A 22,956-nucleotide genomic window follows, 5' to 3' on the forward strand; every position below is an offset into this window, starting at 1 on the left:
TTATGCACCTCTATTGGCCGTTTGTTCTTAAACTCATATGAAGTAGAATTCGTACAGAACCTTCTCAAAGATAGAAAGAATAAACATTTTACAAACTTTTTTAATTTCAATATCAGATATATTGATTATGTTCTGTCACTCAATAACTCACACACCCGGTCTCGCACCTTTCGGAGTTCAGATGATTCGATCGGTTCAGGTCTGTTACCTTAATGTACTAGTCTCTTTCTAATCGATTTACGAGATTTAGTTGTATCATTTAAAAATATTTGTAAATTAATATCATCTGCATCAGGAACATAGAGTAAGAACTGAACTGCTCCAACAGAGCTCCGAGGAAGAACGACTGAAATAGTCACTTCATATTTTTTACGGTCACCATTACGATTTGGTTAACCGATATGGTGTGTCGGTGTCTCAACTCACTAGCGACACGTTTTCGCGGTCTTTAGATCTTTAGATAGCAATATAGTCGTCTGATCTGTAATTTTACCGATTGTGTCCATTTCCGGTTCGGAATGAGTATTAATTTGAATGGTGAACGATGGATGCATAGCACGAGACGTTTACTCTGTCAACACATCCAGTCTCGCTCCTTTTGGAGTTAAGTGATTCCCTTGGTTAAGGGTTGTTAACTTTATGTGTTACTTTCTAATCGACTTCCGAGATATGTTTGTAGCATTTAAACATATTTGTAATCACTTAATAGATATAATCCCCATCAGGAAAATGGAGTAAGTACTGATATAAAAGTTTTGTACATATTTTGTCTCTTCCTCTTCGTAAAAAACTGTCTGTACTGTGTACAGTTCCACCAATTTAAAGGGTGTAATCGTGTTCTTTGTCATGTAATTTTGTATTTATAAATGATCTACTTTTAACAGATAAAGGATTTCTTGCTTGTAATTTTGTACAATTTGAAAGTTAATTCAGTTCGTTATTTATTTGTTTTGTATGATATAAAGCTACCAACAATCATCATCATAGTTGTGTTCGTCTTCATTTTCCTACTTTTTTTGTTTGTATAATTTTGTTTGTCTTAATTTATTCAATTTACTGACTAGCATTGGAATTTCATTGTAGTGCATGTGACAATGCATTTATAACATTCAAAAGCCTTATTTAGCACACTCTTTTACCGAATATTAGTACTGATTTGAAGAATCCGAAACAGTGGTAACGTCCTCCCTGCTATGTTGTATGTGTCGTATAATGATAACTGAGAATATATAGTGTATACATAATTTTTGATATGTTGTTGTCAGTTGCATCATATTGAAATTCCTTGTAGTACGTCCATACAAATAGTCAGGGACTGAGTCAGTACATCCGACAAATACTTGTTGTTAATATGATGACGCCATCTTTAATGTAGTTTTCTTTTTTTTCTTTTTTTTGGGGGGGGGGGGGGGGGGGGGGGAGGGGGTAAGGGGGAGGGTTGTCTTAGAATCAAACCCTTTTTACTTGTACATGTATAATATATTTGCCTTTGTTTAAGTAATGGAACAAGTTACTAAAATGTACATTGCATCAACAGGTAGTATGGAACATCACTATGATCACCGAAAACACTTAGTCGTTTAGTTCGATCCTTATTATTATCAATAAACTACGATTAATAACAAAACAGGAACAAATCTTCTACAAGGGGAGAACCGTCAGTCCCTATCAATATATTATTTATAACATAAAGGTAATACTATGCTTTATTCAAAAAATGGAAAATGTGGAATGATGTCAATGAGAATTTTGTTATTTTAAGGTTCAAATGAGAATATCAGCGATTATTTTTATAGTGATTGAGTACATATAAAACGTGTAAAATAACAACATGGAAATAGAAAATTGCTGTTATAATGTAGTAAAATTTTACCATTAAATTGCAATGATATAATTAGAAGGAAAGGTCAACAAAGACACTCCTTGTATGAAAAATCGTTAAAACTTCGTGTTTTAATAACTCGTATACATAGATTTCAACCTTGTTTGCCAAAACTTTACTGGCAATAGGCATGTTTCACATGGCGGTAACCAAAATTCTGTTGTTTGCCTCTACTATTCTTCTTCATGGTAAGTCAAAATAGATACAAGTATAATTTTACTCGTTTAAATGTAATATAATGAAACACAAAAACTTATTTATGACTGGTCGTTGATTGACTTATCAATGATTGATTATTGATTGTTGCATGCTTAAAATCCAGTAGCAATCATTTCTGGACAAGAACAGATTATCAAATAATAATTTAATGGTAAATCCATACAGGATGTGCTCCTCATTAGCAGGAGGAAGTTACAGAAAAGAAGAAGGTAGGTTCTGCAAATTGGGAAGGCGGGGGTGAAAGCCGGGAAATTTGGACTGCCACTAGAAAAAGGATACGGACATGTATGAAAGGGAGATTCATTTAATTGATAAACTGTGTCTGTTGATAAATTTTGTTTTTTTTATTAGCTTTTCACCGTTGAATAATACGTCTACAGCTGTATACATTTTCCCTAATTTAAGTGTAATTGTACACTTTCTTAACGTGCGCGTAATAAATAAGAGTACAAATCACGAAGAGAAAAAAAGTAGGATAGATGCATATTTGGAAAGGAGTTTTTGTTCTCTATCTTAACGGAGAATCATCCTATCATAATTCAAAGAAGAATTATAAGGTGAGATTTGGATTGTTCTTTGGTACTGTTATATACTAATAATTGATTAAAAGGGCTTGACACTATTATTAATCCATAGCACCCGTCTTGTTGAAGAGCATTGGAAATAATTGAGAGCCATTGTAATAAAATATTGTAGAAAAAGGCTATAAAAAAGTCTTAAAGTTAAAGATCCTCTTCTATCAATTGAAAATTTAGAATATGGCTGCAATAGCATATCCGGTTTTGATATTACCCAATGAAAATATCTTTTGCATATCTAACTACATTTTTGATTTCAGTTGACTGTTTTGTAAGGGTGGATAACTATCAGAATTCCGTATACATACAAAAGAGATCGTATGATCCCTTTACACCAGCATCAAGTATTTATAAACCTTCCTGGAACCAGTGATCTACGATTATATGTCTGTCGATACTGAAACTGCGGTAGATGGTGTCGGGCAGAGAGGTCAAGTATCTTTAAACTATGTCAGATTACAATTATTAAATGAGGGCATATCTGCCCTGTTGTCAGATCAAAAAATTTACCAAACTTCCGGGAACCAGCGTGCTACAATGTGAAATTAAAATTAGGTTGAACTTTTCAGCACAAGACAGGATAAAGTATTATAGTTTTGACATGAAATGATTGTCTTTTTATTTGAACTTCAGAAATAAATTGCCATGAATGCTTCAAAATGCAGAATTTAAATTTAGAAATCAATGGGGCTATGCATTAGTGTTTTTTTTTATTCCTTCTAAGGATGGAGTGGTGGTTGAATGCATGACTATTTAACGTTCAGTGGCAAAAAGTACATGCATATTCAGAGAACATTTTAAGTTGGTATGCATATGACAGAATAACAATTTTTGCACAGAACCGACACATTTGGTCGGAATATAAACGTGTTACTTCACAAAGTGAATGTTAACGGGTAAAAGGCCACCTTGCCCAAGTCGACCAGTCTAAATTACGTGCTTGGCAATTATGAAGCACATACTAATTTTCAAGCCTGTGAACGTCAAAATCCTCGACCTCTCGCATGTAGCGAGCCAGGTGACAGTACTGTTTGTCCTGTTCTTATTTGCCATGGAAATTAACACAGTTTATATAGAGAATATGAATTTAATGTGTAATATAAAAATACATAGTTATAATAAGAGTATTTGAAAAACATGAACCTACCTATTTTTCCATGATACAATTTAAATTGCTTCAGTGTTTTACTTTAATTTTAAAGGACATTTAGTACAATTCTACAAGTACATGTATCGGAAAGACTATGTACCACTGTTCCCAATACCAAGTCTTAGATACTACTTCACAAACGAACAGGTAAGTATGATGAATAAGAAATTGAGGCAACATTTCTCAGCCGTTTACATACAAGTAGAGGTTTAGTAGTTATAAAGGCTGCAGGCATAACCCATCATTTTGTATAAATTTTAAACGAAAATACCTGTATCAAGTCAGGAATGTGATAGTTGTTTTCTTTCCGTTCCGTTGGTTAAGATAGTCGAGCGTTTGCTTTTGTTCGGTTTTAAGGGACTGCGCCCTTTTTTAGATTTACCTTGGAGGTCGGTATGTTTGTTAATACTTTTTCACGCTTAACATCTATTTGAATGAGATGGTTCAACCCACCATTTTTTTCTTAAAATGTCCTGTGCCAAGTTAGGAATAAGGCAGTTATCAAATAGTCCGTTTCAATGTTGGCGTTTGCTTTTGTTGCAGTTGAGTGTTTCTGTTGTTTCGTTTCCTCTTAAAGCTGATATGTTTCCCTCGGTTCTCCATTTATACTGTATACCTGACTTCAAAATTATTTTCATTTATCTGTGTGCATTATTCTATTTTGCGACATTTCTATCAATGTTATGGTTGACTTTCTGAAATTATTAAACATCTCATCCCTTTTTTATTGATTTTGTATTTACATTGTGTCATAGATCAAATTGATTCGTTCAGTGTATGTTCACTTGTGTTAATATGTCTTTTGATTGAATTAAGCCATTTCAATTAATATTTTATAGTGTGTCTTTCTATGTTGATGTTACACTATTGTTTCAAGTAAGGATGAAGGTTGGTACCTATTAAAACGTTTGGTTGCACTTGTCCTAAGTCAGGAACCTGATGTTCTGTAGTTGTCGTTTGTTGATGTGGTTCATAAGTGTTTCTCGTTTCTCGTTTATTATATAGATTAGACCGTTTGTTTTCCCGTTTGAATGGTGTTACACTAGTCATTTTTGAAGCCCTTTATATGTCGCTGTTCGGTGTGCGCCAAGGCTCTGCGTTTAAGATCGTACTTTGACCTATTATGGTTTACTTTTACAAATTGTGACATGGATGGAAAAATGTCTCATTGGCATTCATACTACATCTTCTTATATTTATCTTTTAAAATCAAATTATCCCAATTAAGCGGTTGATTTCAAAAGTTTAATGCCAACTTATCTGTTAATTGTCTGTCAAAAAGACAATGTAGAACAAAACAAGGAAAAATCCAGATGACTAATTGTATAGAATGCAAAAATATATTTTATGTTCAGCTTACCTGGCCCTGGGCCAGCATGACCTTTTTTTCATCACCTGGCGTCCGTCGTTAGACGTAGTCCTCTGAAACTACTGGGACAAAGCTAAAAAAAATTGGCCACACTCATGGATTAGTTATTTAGTTTAACTAAAAAAAAATTGTCCAAGAACCCCGCCTGCCTACAAATATGACCGAAATAGCTTAAGATAGAAAATACAAGGTATACATCAATTTTGTTAAGTATCTTGAAAACCGCGAAAGATAAAGAAAAGCAAAAATGTTCAGCATGATGATATCTATCTCCTGACTATCGACATCAAACTTCTGTCTGTTGACATCAACACTATCAGATGACTTATTGTCGGAGTTATTATCATTAAAATTATTATTTCGAAATATGACAGACAGACAGAAACTTTAAACTAAAAAGCGACCAGCAAAACAATAACTGCAAATAAGTCAACATGACAGAAATCTTCAGTGAACTCGTTATTGGAGTTATTGCCCTTTAATGATATTGTTTTCTTTTGCCAATTATCTGATATCTGTAAAAAATAAATAGAAACTTTAAAAAGGAAAAACAAAATTATATCAGCAGGGTAATTTCTACAAATATGTTAACGTGACTAAAATTGTCAGTTAACTCTTAATTGAGTACTAAAATTATTTTTTTTAATTTTTACTTAACAGCGGTCATTGTTGGAGATAGTTACATATACAGGTGAGAGACACATTTATTTTGTTTACACGCGTACTTCACTGTAAACAAACTAGTTTATGTTTAAACGTATGCCTTTTCAGACTTTCTTATGTCTTTTTTTATTATTTTTATTTTCAGTACTACCAGAATGTATCGAAAATCTTAATGGAACAGATGACAAACAACCCTGTCATTCGTGTGAGGACGTAAACCATTGGACAATCACATATTCTTTAAGTTCAAGTCAAATATGACATTTAATTATTTTTTTCTCTTACATCATCTGTCATGTATTTATACTGTAATCGAATACTTGATGCTTCCAATAAAGGTTACTTATTAATTAATAAATGATTTAATTTCTTACAAATACATAAAAAAACAATGGTTGCATTGTGTGTCCACGTCGCATTTTCGGGGTGTAGTACCTCATATTTTTATCAAATAGATGCATGTATGATGTTTTATTTATTAGAGTTTTGGAATCAACGCGTTAAAGCAATAAAGTGAAGAAAAAAAAACATAAAGCGAAGAGATAACCGGGGTTAAATATAAAAAAGAAGATGTGGTATGAATGCCAATGAGACAACTCTCCACAAGAGACCAAATGACACAGAAATTAACAACTATAGGTCACCGTACGGCCTTCAACAATGAGCAAAGCTCATACTGCACAGTCAGCAATAAAAGGCCCCGAAATGACAATGTAAAACAATTCAAACGAGAAAACTAACGGCCTAATTTATGTACAAAAAATGAACGAAAAACAAATACGTAACACATAAACAAACGACAACCACTGAATTACTGGCTCCTGACTTGGGACAGGCACATACATACAGAATGTTAAAGTTCATTTACTCTGAAACACTGTATAAAGAAATAAAAAAAAAATTGCACCGGCGAAATAAGACGAGGTTCCGGGGAATGGAACCATCCCTTTCTCTGGAACGATTGTTTTCAATCACATAAAATCCACTATGATAATACAAGCACCCTTTTAACAGACACACATATCTATACCTTCGGCTGTTTCTGCTCTTTGGTCGGGTTGTTGTCTCTTTGACACATTCCCCATTTCCATTCTCATTTTCTTTTATAGTCTGGATCAACACCTGTTTTTTTTCTTTTTGTAGTACATTGTATACTCTCTCAAGGATGTCTTTCTCAAAATCAAATAATATTCGATAATTTGACAACTATATTCAAAATATCAAAATATTATTCAGCGCATGGTGTATACCTTTTAAAATGAAATCAATAATTTGACATACATTTATACAATTTAATATTGCAAAAAGGGGGCCAAAATGTCAGTTAACCCAAAACTGTGGCCGAGTGTAGAATTTCAATTCATTTGAGTGAAACCTTTTCTCAAACAATTGACATTTTTTTAATCTAGAGGTCAGATAAAAATCAGATTCTTTTCACTCTATTTTTCAATAAAATTGAATTAAAAATTTCGAGAGTAAAATATGTTTCGAAAAATACTTATTTATTTAATCGCGACAACAATCAGATAGTGTTGCAGGAAGCGTCCGATTAACCCGTTCTCAATGTTGTTTCAATCTTGTATGTTGTCATTGACTTTACAAAAGTTGTCTTTCAGATATTCCTGGCATTTGTCATTGTAGATTTGTATACAAGTCCCAATCGCAAATGCTTAACTCTGTTTTCAATGATCAGAAAACTGATGCTTCATTGTTCTGGTTACTAAATACTTGTTATAGAACCTATAATTTATCAATAATTCTTAGCCTTTTAACTGGATTGTTTCGAATTCCAAATAAATAGTGCTTTTGAGAGGACTGATCTTGCTTTAACTTATTTTTGTTGTTGCTTTTTATATGTCCATCTATACCGGATTTGTAGTGCTGACTATGCGAAGTGGACAACCTGTTAAGTTTTAGTAATTTATAAGTAAATAATGTAATTATAAATTGGCATTAGAAGAAGTGGTAAGCCGATTTTGTGTGTGTGTGTATAGATATAAGAAGCTGTGGTATGAGTGCCAATGAGACAACTCTCCATCCAAGTCACAATTTTTAAGAGTAAACCATTATAGGTCAAAGTACGGTGTCGTTTGAGTAGTTATCGGTCATACAACTTTACTCAGTACTCGGAACACCAAATCTAGTATTTTTATTGGTTGATTTCTGAGTGCTCGAAAGTTTTATGACCGCAAGGCCTGGAGTCAAAAAAAAAAAAGAGGGGCGAAAGATACCAGAGGGGCATTCAAACTCATAGATCTAAAATAAACAGACAACGCCATGGCTAAAAAAGAAAAAGACAAACAGACAAATAATAGTACACAAGACACAACATAGAAAACTAAAGACGAAGCAACACGAACCCCAACAAAAACTGGGGGTGATCTCGGGTGTTTCGGAAGGGAAGGCAGATCCTGCTCCACATGTGGCACTCGTCGTGTTGCTCATGTTATTACAAACCCGGTAAATTGTCAAATTCGGTAGGTCACATTCGTGAAAAGGGAACGGGATTGTAGTTACGACATAAGGAACATATCCGATACCATCCGTGAAACGGATATTCCGTAACGGTCAACCAACTCGTGATGGCGTCCGTAAAATTTACAAAGGGATGATTTCAACTTCACCATTTGGAACTCTTGGTTTAATAGCTTCCTTGTGAGCAGCAATCCTCTATCAAGGAAATCATGATAGGAAACACAAGCCCTGGAATATCGTATCAAATGGGAGATATATACTCCGTATGCAGGCGCTGCTGGAATGTTGTTACATAGAAATGGAAAGTTCACAATTGGGAAGCTGAAATCATCTCTTTTGTCGTAAAGTTTTGTTTTCAACCGACCCTCATTGTCAATTTCTAGGTGTAAGTCAAGATATGAGGCAGACTTAACTGTATCTAATGTATCCTTTATCTCTAGTTCGATGGAATAGGTCATCAAATTTTGAATTATTTAGTGAGAGAACATCATCTATATAGCGGAAAGTAAAGTTAAAGAATATTGCTTACTTCTTTTCTCTCTTCCTAAGAAGTTCCTGTATGAAGTCAGCCTCATAAGAATAAAGGAGCAAATCGGCAAGAAGAGGGGCACAATTGGCTTCCATGGGAATGCCGATAATTTGTTGAAAAACACGTCCTCAAAACGTAACAAATATGTTGTCAATCAAGAAATCAAGCATCTTGATAATGTCAGTTTCAGAGAATTTTTTGTTTGAATCAGAGTGATTTTTTACAAAGTAGGATTTATCCCTCGCTAAGACAATATACTTGTATCTACGTTGGACATTCTTTTTTTAAATTATGAAACAAAGCAATACCAACTCTTTCAATTTTTCTTTTAGTTTGGAATTGGGAATACTTGTGTAAAGTGTAGAAAAATCAAATGTTTTAATACTATTGCAAGATGAAAGAGTCTTAGATTGTATGTACTCTAAAAGATCTTTGGAATTTTTAAGTATCCACATCTGATTCACGCCACCTCTAGAATAGACAGTTTCACAACAATTTTGAAGCCCCGCTTTGATAGCTGATAAAATTGATGTTAATAATTTAGAAAGAGGTTTCGTGGAGCACTTGGAAGAACCAGCAATATACCGTTGTTTGTAAGGACACTTATGTAGTTTAGGTATCCAATACAGTGATGGAAGATCCAGTTCTTCATCTTTGGTTGAAATTCCAAAAGAACATAGAACAGACCTATGATTATCCAGGATTTCCTCTTTAGTAAGTGTAGTGGGGGTATATGTTGAGTTTCCAAGTGAATTGTCAATACCTAATTCTTTTATCAAGCAGTTTATGTAATGAGATTTACACACATAAACATGTTGTTTGGGGTTTTATCTGCAATGACAACAACATATTTGTCATGGAGGTAGGACAAGTGTTTTGCAACATTTGAGTCTTAAAAGATTGACGTAGCATGGGTATTGATAGACCCATTCAGTTTCTTAATTCTGATTTGTAACAGCGACCTCACAGCCTTAATCCATTCGGAAAAAAATATCTACGTCTTCTTTCTCGCGTTTAACCCATTGCCTAGCATAATCCTCGACTGAATCCATCAGTATTTTGAAGTTGTGTTTCCAATTAATGAATTTAGGCTCACGATATTTCGGACCTTTGGATAACACGTTTCGCAGGGAAGTGTTATTGACAATGTTGAGGTCACCGGTAATAACGTTGCCAACCGGATTATATGTGAATTGGGAACTAGCACAGGCGCAATCAGGAGGTTTAGACTTGAAGTCGTCAATCCTGCAAAACTTGTTTGTAATTGAAAATTTTAGTTTTAGCAATTGTTTTAGTATAGGTATAAGAAATGATTGGTACAGAATGATCTTTAAAATAGGGAGTATTTTCGATTGAACTAATTTATGATGAATGATATTGCCTAAGTTGACGTCATCGAGACCTTTGTTGGCAAAGGAAAGTTTAAGAAAAGAACTTTGCTCTTTTTCATCTTTTCCAATGCGAACTGGTTTGAAAGGTCTGTGACTTGCAATGTCCGAAATGATAGCTGTAAGTTTGTATTGGTTTGAATGAGGGTTTGAAACAGTGGTTTCCAAACATAATTTGAACAGAGAATGAAGTTTTGAAAGGGGTAATGAATAAAGTTTCGTGCGAATGTGATGAATATCTAACGGCTTTTGTATAAATGGCAGCAAGTCATTAATAGAGACATCATGGAGAATTGGTTATGTATAATGACGATGACCATGACTGCGTTTACGTCGAGGAGTAGAGTTGGAAATATTTATCACAATCACCGAGCTACAGGAAGGACTAGATATAATACATATACCATCAATTTTGTCATTGCAACCATATGGTGTCGCAGTTCCCAATTGTCGAATCCAGTAGTCCTCTTTTTGTCTACGGAGAGGCGTTGCAAGATGAGGATTGTTAGTCCTGTGGTATATTTTTTCGATAATGCGAACTTTCATAGAAACGATTGAATGATCAGACTGATTAAAATGCTCGTAAAGACTGTCGCTTGCATTGTGGTTGATATCTGATATATGGCCTCACATACGTTTGTTTATCCTTCCTTTCGTTTCACCGACGTATACCAACTTGACTACGACAGGTTTAGGGGGAGGGTTTGGCGCCCACAAACATGTTTTACCCTGCCACATTCTGTATGTGCCTGTCCCAAGTCAGGAGCCTGTAATTCAGTGGTTGTCGTTTGTTGGTGTGTTACATATTTGTTTTTTGTTCATTAGTTTGTACATAAATAAGGCTGTTAGTTTTCTCGTTTGAATTGTTTTACATTTGTCATTTCGGGGCCTTTTATAGCTGACTATTTATGGGCTTTGCTCATTGTTAAAGGCCGTACGGTGAATTATAGTTGTTAATTTCAATTTCATTTGGTCTCTTGTGAAGAGTTGTCTCATTGGCAATCATACCACATCTTTTTCATATGCAGATTGAAAAGAACTTAAATTGATATTTGTCTGCATTTAAAATTAGTTAATGATCGTGTCTTCCTGTATTACTTATGTCGTTGCTGTATGATGGTCTGGATAGAGTTTACAGAATAGAGACTAATGGACAAAATGTCACGGCAGAATAAAGGAAGAAAAACAAATAATAGTGACAATTGAATAAATCGTGTGCTGAAATATAAAGAAAATACAATTAAGGAATACAGAAGTGAAGACACCCCCCCCCCCCCCCACCACCACCAAAAAAGAAGTCCAGAGCCTCCGGCCTGTATCAAATGTAAAAATCGGTATCATCATATCGGCCAAACAAGGACTTTCAGTTTGTTTTTATTAAGTATGAGCATTCTATTTAACGATATTTTTTCGTGATTGTATTGATTATATTGTTTTTATTGTTTGTATTGATTGTACTGTTGTTTTTGTTTTTAGTTTTAACTATGATACCAAATTACAAGAGTTATGGGCTTTACTGTACTGATTTTTTTATTGTACGGTCTTTTATTTAAAATGTCGACGGTTGAGATCTCAAAAACCAAGTTTAAGCTGACAACAGCTCATATGTGTATCAGAAAAGACGAATCTCGTCGCTGGTTAATATTTCACATGAAATCACAGCCAGTCATATATGAATTACTCTAAATTGCCCCGAATCTTGACATGCTACGAAAGGCTTAAACAGAGACTACTTATCTGACGTCTAGACCAAATTCCTTAAAGGTCACAACACAATGCACAGTAAAAAGATATAAGCAATGTTCTTGACCGATACATACATATGTTTTCATCAGGATAATCCACTTTTCACTGAATAAAGTATATTTTTTAGAAATCGTATAGTTTAGAAAATTTTTTAAAAATCACTTGTCAGGACTGATGCCTTACTAATAGAACTAATTGTTACAAAATGCTAGTCCATAGCCAAATTACTTCTAGTAATAAACTCTTGATCTTGGCTTCTCATTTAGAAAATAAGATTAAAAACAGTAATAAGATAACATTTGATGAATAAAACATGTTAATCAACACCCAACTTAGTTTGGAAAGGGATTTTGACTCTTAAGATGGGCAAGAACAGCATGAAGCTCACACAAAATCCAGCAGAAAGAAAAAAAGACACAAAGTACCGAAATAGGAGTATACTCGCAGTTACAAAATGCTAGATTGAAGTTAAATTAAAGTCAATAAAATAAAAACCAGGTTCTTCAAGGCTAAATAACTATGATTTTGGCTTTTTATTAAGAAAATAGAACCATAAAAAAATAAGAAAGAATAACAACAGTTCATCAACACACTTCTTTGCTTTTCTTCTGTCCTTTGATACACGATAAGGATCGAAAGAACCCACTGATTCTTGCAGCAAATGTGGTTTTCTTTCCGGCATTGTTGGTACTCATTGGCTGAATGTCTTTTGCGTCTTTTGGGGGATTTTCGTTCCCTTCATTCTTTTCAATGCTATCACAGCTGATTCTCTGTTCTGCGATTCTCTCTTCCTCTTTTTTTGTTTTGTTTTTCGTTACATAATTTTGTGTTTCTCCATCAACATCGATAGTTTGATCCTTTTTCTTCTTTTCGTCTTCGTCACTCTCTGTCTCTTCATTTGTTTTGACTATTTTGAAACCATTTTGTTTTTCCTGAACAACATCAATAGCTTGGACTTGTTTCTTCTTTTCGTCTTTTACTCTTTCTTTCTCGATCTTCTTCATTTCTGTAAGCATAAATACAGATGTTAAAATTTAATATTTTCCTAAAAGTTTTTAAACTCAATATAATGTTGGTTTTTTTTTTTTTGCATACAATTTTTGGCACGCATTCATCAGAAATGCGCGTATTTATGCATTTGGTCTAAGCGTCTTATTCTCTTTTTATTTAAAATATTAAGTAATGGTTCAAAATTCAAATATGTCAATTTTTTTTCAATGATTTTATACGTAAAAGGAACTCCAAATAAATCAATCAATGTCTATGAATTATATCATGAATAACGTCAGAACATGTATTACAGTGGAAATCCCAATTATAGACAAGAGATAGTACAGTTACAGATGTTATAGAAAATTACAAGATATAGACCTTAGTGTTGACCTTATACATGTAACATCTTGTGTGAAGTTCTTAGTACTTCATACTAATTGTAAATTTTATCAAATACCTATAAACATTTATAATTTAGAATATTCTAGTTTGAAAATTTGAAATATGATGATTGTATTAAAAAATCTATACATTTCTCTAATTGATTTTTTTTGTAATCATTGGGACGTGTTTGTTGAACAGAATATACTAGTCTATTCGCCCGGTCAACGGTGTCCATCTTAATTCGTTGAATCAGGACCAATCAGGATAAAACTGAAGATGAAATAAATACCCTTTTCCAACATCTTTTGTGCTTTTTTCTCTATCTTTTTCATCTGTTTTCTCCTCTTTTCTTCCTTCTTCCATGTTGACTTGACATCCTCTGTGTATTTTTTTGTACTCTTGTCGATTGCTTTGTATTTTGTTTGAACAATCTTTTCCTCTTCTTTAGCTTTTTTCTCTGTTATTTTTTCCTCTTTCATCATTTCTCTTCTCTTCTTCTTTTCGTCCTTGTTCGTTTCTGTGTCATCAATTGATCCTTTAAGTACAGAATTCTGGACTGGATCCTATAATAATTATACAGCATCTTTAAATACATGTATAACTGATAGTGAAAACGTTGCGAAAATTGTTGACAACTCCCTTAAGATATATTTCAAATTAGGTTAAAAACGAAGAGCTAATTATTATGACAAGTCGTTCTCGTAAAAACTATGTTTAAACCATTTCGAAAAAATTTACACACTGCCTCGGAGAACAAAAAACCCACGCACTGAGAATTGAAAATTACACTCTGAGATTTTAAAAAGACACACTGAGATGAAATTAAATGAAAAACACACACTGAGAATTGTTAATTACACATTGATCTTGCAGTCAGATGTGAGTATATTGGCACATTCTAGAGAGCCTTCATCTCACTGTGAATATGAAGAACAGCAATGAAAGCACTGTTCCACTGATACTATGTAAACATTGGATTCTTATTCTTATTAGCGTTAACATATACCCCATACTAATTTCCCCTTTTTTCGCTATTGTACCTTATTTACATGTCCGACTGCATTCTTCAATGGGTTCTCTCCAATTCTCTGCTCGTGAATCTTTGTTATTATCAATTCTAGAAATAAAAAAAAATAAAAATCCATAACTTGATTTTCTTTTAGATTTTTTAATCCCATGCATCATTTACATCAACTGACTTAAGAATCAAAAATATAAACTTTCATCTGACAAAATAGGATACCATATCTCCTTATTTTCGTTCAGAACTGTTATTCTCAGTGAAGAAAATCTGATAAACTTTCATAAAAGATACACAAACAAGAAACGTAGTATAGTGATAACTCGGCAAAAATATCAAAACAACATTACCCCTTCTTTGCTCTGTTGAGATATCCACACCCATTTCTGGCTTCATTTCTTCCTTATCCTCATCTTTTTCTGGTTTCTTCTCTTCCTTATTTTCTCTTTCTGTTGAAATAAATTAAATAAATATTCAAATGAGGAAAATCAGATATTTTATACATTATGATTAAAAAATATTCTAAAATTTTAAACGAACAAAAGAAGATGGTACATGAAATTATTCCCAATAGATTGTAAGAACAGAATCAGTTAAACCAAAGATTTGTATAGTAATATACAAATCTTTGGTTAAACCGTTTAAATTTTACGCTCTGGTTTGATGATCGAATAAAAATCTATTCGCGAATTTGAGCGACACATATTGTATACGACTCTTGTCTACCATTGTAGGCCTCTAGGGTATCATTCGTGTTACCCTCTCCACCCCCCCCCCCCCAAACCGCAGCCACCTAAATTTAAAAAACTAAAAAAAAAATGCTGACAATATTAAATGGACAATTCATCTGTTTATCCAACTATGAAGAAGAAAAAAATTGTTTTCATATGGTTAGATAACATTGCGTCTTTAACGATATTTTTTTTTAATGTTAAATGATTTTGGTTCGAAGTTAGAAGTGTAAGCATGGGGTAGAGACTTAATATATTTCTCTCTTTATCGTATCATTACTGACATACTTAATTCCATTTTCCAGACTGCCCTCTTTGCCCCAGCGGCATGTTTGTCTAGTATGTCTTCAAGCGAACACTCAAAAACAGCTGTACTCAAAATGGCCTCACAAAATCCAGACACAGCAAGACGTTCCTTTTCCTCTTCTTGAGTGGACATTGCCATTCTTAACCTATTAATTGTTAAAACAACTATTAGTTGAAAATGTATCATGAAATTCTTTGTAATACCCCCCTTTTTCCATTTTTTTAAATTTCAGAATCTGCTGAATCATGCAATCAAATATAGTTTCACATCATTTTTATAGATTATTCATAGTTTTACATGAAAATAAATATACATTGAAGAGAATATTTTAGGTGGGTTTAAATCATTGCATCGCTGATACAATCATGATAGAAATAAAACTGCATTCACCGAAGTGGTCGCTTCTGTTGTTATATTTTAGGTCTTTTCGGTTTTTGTTCTCAGTATCAACATTTTGTATTTCAAAACCTTTTGCCTGTAGTAATAATGCCATTTTTTAAACACATTTTGCAAATTTGGCGTTTTCAAGAAGTTTGGTCATAATTAAGATTGAATTTGACCTGCATTACAGGGCTAACAGTAACAAAGTTATACATATTAATTGTTGAGGCAACACGAATTCTTCATATACATTAAATCCTAAGAAATTTTTGCGTGTTAGATAAGCACCAGCGAAAAAATGTATTGTCTTGACTTGATACGAGATCATACCACGGTTTTTAGTTTCAAAGTTGTGTTTTCATGAATAACTGGATGAAAAACACATTACTTAAAAAAAAATGAAATAACATTACTCACGACAAGTGTCTTTCAATATTTCGAATCTTTCAAAAAGATGAACAGAAATAATTTTTAAACTTCTAAAAACTAACTCTGCTGCAATGTATTGCCGATACTTCGACAATAACGTTGGTATTGGAGATATTTATGACGTCGAAGTATGGTAACAGCGCAGCCGCAGTTTTCTCCGATTGTCTGTTATCTACCTTTCTAGTGTGATTACAGATAATAAGTTATAACGTGTTTGTTAATAAGTTATCATCGGTGGTTGTTAATTTATTGTGTGTTAATAAGTTTTTACCAGCGCTTGTTAAGTTATTGTGTGTTAATAAGTTTTCACCAGTATTTTTTGAGTCATTGTGTGTTAAGAATAAGTTGATTCCAGTGCTTGGTAAGTTATTGTGTACTAATAAGTTGTAACCAGTGTTTGTCATGAGTTCAACTTCTTACCATTGTCTGTCAATTAGTTGTTACCAGTGTTTTTCAATAAGTTGTACCCAGTGTTTGTCAATAAATTGTTAAGTGTTTGTCTATAAGTTGTTTCCTGGTCAGTGATTGTCAAAAAGTTGTTGCCAGTGTTTGTTAATAAGTTGTTACCCATGTTTGTCAATAAGTTGTTACCAGAGTCAGTCATACGTGTATGTCAATAAGTTGTTACATGTTTGTCAAAAAGTTGTTTTCAGTGTTTGTCAATATGACGTTACCAGTGTTTGTCAATAAATTGTAATCATTGTGTGTCAATAAGTTGTAACCAGAGCCAGTCAATATGTTGTAATCAGTGTACGTCAATAAGTTATTAGTCTACAATAATTTCTGCAGGACATTTGGGCTGTACGTATATGAAAATACGGACTTTCAAACAGAAAATGACCTATAAATCTAGATGTTCATATAAACTCACTTTGAATGCTATATTATTCCTCAGCTATTTAAAAAAAAAAAATGGCACAAAAAACTTTCATATTTGAAAAATTCACCGGGGGCCAAAATGCAAAACCAAACTACTAACTGTGTATTGCTACCATAGAATGTGCCGAGTTTTCCACAAGTTTGAGGGGTCCGTAAGATAATACTTGATACATCAAATGTTCTCACACGACGATAAGCAACTAATACAACAGTCAGTTAGTCTTATCAAATTTCCTACATCCGTGACAACAGTCGCAGTAAAACATGCAGTGAAATAATATTAATTTATGTAACCGGAGAGCATGATTCTACATACAAAATCACTTGTCTCCACCGGGACTCGAACACGGGACCTCAGTGTTACATGGCAGCGCGTTAACCGACTGAGCTAAAGAAGTACTTTCTTAGCTCAACCGCTTACGGCTGACTAAGTATCTACTACATTTACTAAGGGAAAAAATCCCGTCACACAAGGTTTGCAATAGGACTGAACATTTTTTTTATACAGACAACATTCGTCTTGCTATTCCAAAGTCTTAGATTCATTAATATTGAAGTAAGCCTGCATCATGTAATTTTATCAAATTTAAAAAACAAAATTATGACCATCACCGTTATTTCTTGCAATAGTCCCACGCATGTCATATCAAGCCAATGTGCATACAATATTGGACTCTGGGATCATTGGATAGGTATTAATCACACCGAAATGCGCATCTAGTGCAGTTAAATTAGTACCTTTGTTGTTATTAAGTTAGTATTTACTTAATTTTTGCAGTTTTCATGATAACATTTGTAGTGTGTATTTAAATTCTTGTTTTACCCTATTGTACCATAATTCATCACAACTCGGCCGATTCCTAGCGGATTCACCCGAGTATTGCCGATTGCCTACTCTACATGCACTTCGTCTGATACCGTAGACTGCTAACAATGACACTTAATCACATTTAGAATAATTACTTAATGCATCATTGTGTCGATTAAAGCTAATCATATTTTATTTTACTCATCTTTCCCATCACAGGTTAACACATAATCGTTGTCATAAAATTATATTTGTATCGGTGGCATATATTCGTCTAGTATGCGTAGAACCCTTTTTCCTACATATTGTTTTACAAAAATGTCTATGCTGTCATACCTTCATTCCAAAATAGTCTTAATTTTGGCTGGTGTTTAACTGGAAAAAATATAATTATCAAAACCCTCAAATATCAATATCTCGATATTCTGAATTATTGCGAACCTAATGAAAGTTTTCCACAGTGCCATCTCTATCTTGACCAGGTATTTAAACTTTTGCAAGTTCACCTGTCCTTTTGAATAAATACAATAGCTATTGTTCTCTGTGTAGTTTATTCTCTGGGACCTTTAAATTTCTTCTAAGAGAAATCTATCATTCATTGATTAAATTACCTGAGTATACAAAAATTCTTATATATAGACAAAAATACTTTTTTATACTCATAAATTGCGTGTGTTTCAATATTAATAATATATTTTCATTCAGTTTAATATAAACATTGATTCAATCATAAAAAGTTGATTTCTACCAAAAGTTTTATCAATGTTCCTATTGAAATTTGATTTTTTTTTGTCTAGTTATAGAATACATTTAAGAAGATCTTGATTTGAACATCATAATTTTCAAGTTTTTATTCATGTCAAACAAATTTTTTAATGTTGAAAGTTTTGTCAGAAATCAACTTTTTATGATTGAATCAATGTTTATATTAAACTGAATGAAAATATATTATTATTGCGAACCCAATGAAAGTTTTCCACAGTGCCATCTCTATCTTGACCAGGTATTTAAACTTTTGCAAGTTCACCTGTCCTATTGAATAAATACAATAGCTATTGTTCTCTGTGTAGTTTATTCTCTGGGACCTTTAAATTTCTTCTAAGAGAAATCTATCATTCATTGATTAAATTACCTGAGTAAAAAAAAATTCTTACATGTAGACAAAAATACTTTTTTTATACTCATTAATTGCGTGTGATGATGTAGTTATTCAATATTAATAATATTTTTTCATTCAGTTTAATATAAACATTGATTCAATCATAAAAAGTTAATTTCTGACAAAACTTTCAACATTGTTCCTTTTAAAAAAAAATTGTTTGACATGAATAAGAACTTGAAAATAATGATGTTTCAAATTAAGATCTTCTTAAATGTATTCTATAACCAAACAAAAAAAAAATCAAATTTCAATAGGAACATTGATAAAACTTTTTTTAGAAATCAACTTTTTATGATTGAATCAATGTTTATATTAAACTGAATGAAAATATATTATTAATATTGAATAAATACATCATCACACGCAATTAATGAGTATAAAAAAAGTATTTTTGTCTACATGTAAGAATTTTTTTTTACTCAGGTAATTTAATCAATGAATGATAGATTTCTCTTAGAAGAAATTTAAAGGTCCCAGAGAATAAACTACACAGAGAACAATAGCTATTGTATTTATTCAATAGGACAGGTGAACTTGCAAAAGTTTAAATACCTGGTCAAGATAGAGATGGCACTGTGGAAAACTTTCATTGGGTTCGCAATAATATAACATAAATCAACGCTAACATGTTTAACCCCGTCACATTCTGTATGTATGTTCCTGTCCCAAGTCAGGAGCCTGTAATTCAGTGGTTGTCGTTTGTTTATGTGTTACATATTTGTTTTTGGTTCAATTTTTGTACATAAATTAGGCCGTTAGTTTTCTCGTTTGAATTGTTTTACATTGTCATTTCGGGGCCTTTTATAGCTGACTGTGCGGTATGGGTTTTGCTCATTGTTGAAGGCCGTACGGTGACCTATAGTTGTTAATTTCTGTGTCATTTGGTCTCTTGTGGAGAGTTGTCTCATTGGCAATCATACCACATCTTCTTTTTTATATTTTATTAATGTTTCAACTTTGCATCACTGTTTACATTCAACCGATTGAAAATATATTATCAATCTTGAATAAATATAACATCACATGCAGTTTTGAGTATAAAACATGTATTTTCCTCTATTTACAAGATTTTTTTATTACTCAGGTAAATTAATCAATGAGTAATAGATTTCTCTTAGAAGAAATTTAAAGGTCCCAGTGAAAAAACTACACAGAGAAAAATAGCTATTGTATTTATTCAATAGGACAGGTGAACTTACAAAAGTTTAAATACCTGGTCAAGATAGAGATGGCACTGAGGAAAACTTTCATTGGGTTCGCAATAAGTAGATAGAAAGTTTTATGGAGGGTAAATAAAAACTCGCGTAGTCAGAATGTAGGTTCATTTCTTTAATTCAAAAATCTCTCTTGAATCTCGTGTCTGTCTCTCCATAGATTTTATCAATAAAACAATAGGGGTAACAGGGGTGGATCCAACCATTTTTAAAAGGGGGGAGGTTCCCAACCCAGGATAAAAGGGGGGGGGGGGGGTCCAACTATATGTTCCCATTCAAATGCATTGATCGTCCAATAAAAAGGGGGGTTCCAATCCCCGGACCCCCCCCCCCCCCCTGGATCCGCCACTGGGTAAATTCAGCAAAAAATATCCCATTGACTTTAATTAAATTGGTACATGGTTTACCATAAGAAATCACAAGTTTTCAGTGATCATTGTTGGATGGAAATCGACCTTATGCAAATGATCATTATCAAATGTAGTCATCTTTTGCACAAAAAAAAAAGAACATAGGGTCGTGCGGCATTTTTGGACCATTCACCTGTGACCTTGTTTACACACAATGTAGATTCGCACTAACTTCACTGACCTTATTACTTTTCATCCCTGTAATAAAAAAAAACAAAATAAGTGCAATCAACATTCAGTAGTATAGAATTGACAGTTCTCAACGTTCCCAGCGATTCAATGACCGCTAGTGAATTTAAAGGTATGCAAGTGATGGCTCCGATTCCTGTTGCAGCTGTACTGATTGCACTGGTTGTACAAATAACGTTTAGAACAGAACAGGTTCCTAATGCGACGGAAATCATCCTAATTAGTCTGATGTATGTTTTTAGAATTTGTGTGTTTTGAAGCACATCTTTCTCTGGAAGTTGTTCAAGGAATCGAATTTTATTTTTTTCAATACAAGCCTTGCTAGAGTACACGTCATCCATTTATTTAAAGTAGCATCCCCAACAGAGCGATTTTTTTGAAGGGACTCTTATGACCTAGAATTAACCCCTGACCATTATAAAACTGTTTAACATGTTTTGAATAGAGATCTGCTTCACAGGTAGAAGGGAGTTGACCTGGGTGAAATAAAACCTTTACCACGATCTTTTACACAGCACACATTACCTCCACGTATACAATAGAGACCGGAACCATTAGTTTTGCTCATGGCATCACTCCCTAAACCACTCAATGCACTCACTCTCAAAGCGGGGAGTAAACTCTTTGCTAACATGAAATGAGCTCTCATAGCTAAACCGGCTAACATAGGTAAGAATCCACCTTCCTTTTGTATGTTTTGTTTGAGCTGTTTTACACTCAAAAACCATACAAACTTTTTAACAGCTTGTGGATCTTTTGTATTTGTTTTTAATTATGCACTACTGTATAACATAATTCCTACATTTAATAAAACTGATAAGATTTAAATGTCAAGTAATGTAGTGCTGATGATCAGAATAAAATAAAAAAACGACATATTTAAGTTTTCAAATTACATTTAATAACATGTCGTTCATATGTAAACTTTTTATACTAATATACATTTATCATTTAAATATACTCTGCAAAAAAAGAAACGCATAATGGATTTTTAAGAATTTTAATTAGATATAAGAATATGTGGTATGAGTGCCAATGAGAAAACTCTCCATCCAAGTCACAATTTGCAAAAGTAAACCATTATAGGTCAAAGTACGGTCTACACCGAACAGCAAGCTCTAAAGGGCCCCAAAATGACTAGTGTAAAACCATTCAAACAGGAAAACCAACGGTCTAATCTAAATAAAAAACGAGAAACGAGAAACACTTATGAACGACATTAACAAACGACAACCACTGAACATTAGGTTCCTGACTTAGGACAGGTGCAAACAAATGCAGCGGGTTTAAACGTTTTAATAGGTACATGTACCAACCTTCACCCTTACCTGAAACAATAGTGTAACATCAATGATACATGTATTTTGAATGAAAATTTTACAATTACTAATAAAGATATTCACTCAATTGATTGAGAAGAGGACAGTCAATTCCTTCGAGATTGAGGAATAAAAGTCAATTTATCACAATACGAGTTACTTCCAGTGCCATTGACCGTTTCATTTGACCTTGTAAAATATATATTTTACATTTTGAAAAATTCATCCGAACTATGCGTTTTCTTTTTTTGAACAGCATATGTTTTAGTCAATAATTTGAGAGAATGTATATGAATACGTTTCAAATTGGACACAGAATGTAAAACAAATGTAGATTCTGTGGTTTTGTTTTAATTTGAACATGATTTCGAAGAAAAATTAAACTAACAGAATGACAGCTGATAAAAGAAGCTTTCAACGTTACACATTTTTAACGATTTTTATCATTGTCAAATATTATTTAGACCGTTATTATTAACAAAGACCTCATATAAAATGCTCGATTTTATTTTGAATTTAAATTTCTCATTAATAACAATTAAATTTTGTTTAGTCACACTTATATTTAGGTGTTCGGAGTCTAATGACGTTCGTACTATTTGAGTAGATTCTCATCAACTGTATCGATTACATCCTTGGCATTTCAATATTCGGCTTCGAACGTTCCTGATGGAAGTAGATACGAAAAAAGAGCTTCAGGCGCATGAAATATATAAAGTGAGCTGTGTCG

The 22,956-nt window shown here is 33.1% G+C and overlaps 1 protein-coding gene and 1 long non-coding RNA gene across 2 annotated transcripts; one reads left to right on the top strand and one right to left on the bottom strand.

The window, feature by feature from the left end:
* Positions 1 to 1,919: 1,919 nt before the first annotated feature.
* On the top strand, positions 1,920 to 6,219 carry LOC127737020 (uncharacterized). The gene is made up of 4 exons (XR_007999266.1): positions 1,920 to 2,070; positions 2,940 to 3,109; positions 3,882 to 3,976; positions 6,007 to 6,219. It is a non-coding gene; the product is annotated as an uncharacterized LOC127737020 (long non-coding RNA).
* A 6,364-nt stretch (positions 6,220 to 12,583) lies between these two features.
* LOC127737128 (uncharacterized) lies at positions 12,584 to 14,387 on the bottom strand. The gene is made up of 3 exons (XM_052247662.1): positions 14,295 to 14,387; positions 13,666 to 13,939; positions 12,584 to 13,005 (listed from the first exon to the last, which is right to left on the bottom strand). Exons 1-3 carry the CDS (start codon positions 14,385 to 14,387, stop codon positions 12,584 to 12,586), a joined length of 789 nt encoding a protein of 262 aa, XP_052103622.1.
* Positions 14,388 to 22,956: the final 8,569 nt, after the last annotated feature.

The sequence above is a fragment of the Mytilus californianus genome, unplaced genomic scaffold (genome assembly GCF_021869535.1).
Source record: "Mytilus californianus isolate M0D057914Y unplaced genomic scaffold, xbMytCali1.0.p SCAF_4, whole genome shotgun sequence".
Lineage (NCBI taxonomy): Eukaryota > Metazoa > Mollusca > Bivalvia > Mytilida > Mytilidae > Mytilus > Mytilus californianus.

Bases quoted from the DNA above. Each gene is read 5' to 3' on its own strand.
- LOC127737128 (XM_052247662.1), bottom strand. From the start codon at position 14,387: ATGGGGTATATGTTAACGCTAATAAGAATAAGAATCCAATGTTTACAT. The intron at 13,940-14,294 runs GTGAGATGAAGG...TAATTATTATAG, and splicing joins TGCTGTTCTTCATATTCACA to GATCCAGTCCAGAATTCTGT. The intron at 13,006-13,665 runs GTATTTATTTCA...TTATGCTTACAG, and splicing joins ACAAAAGATGTTGGAAAAGG to AAATGAAGAAGATCGAGAAA.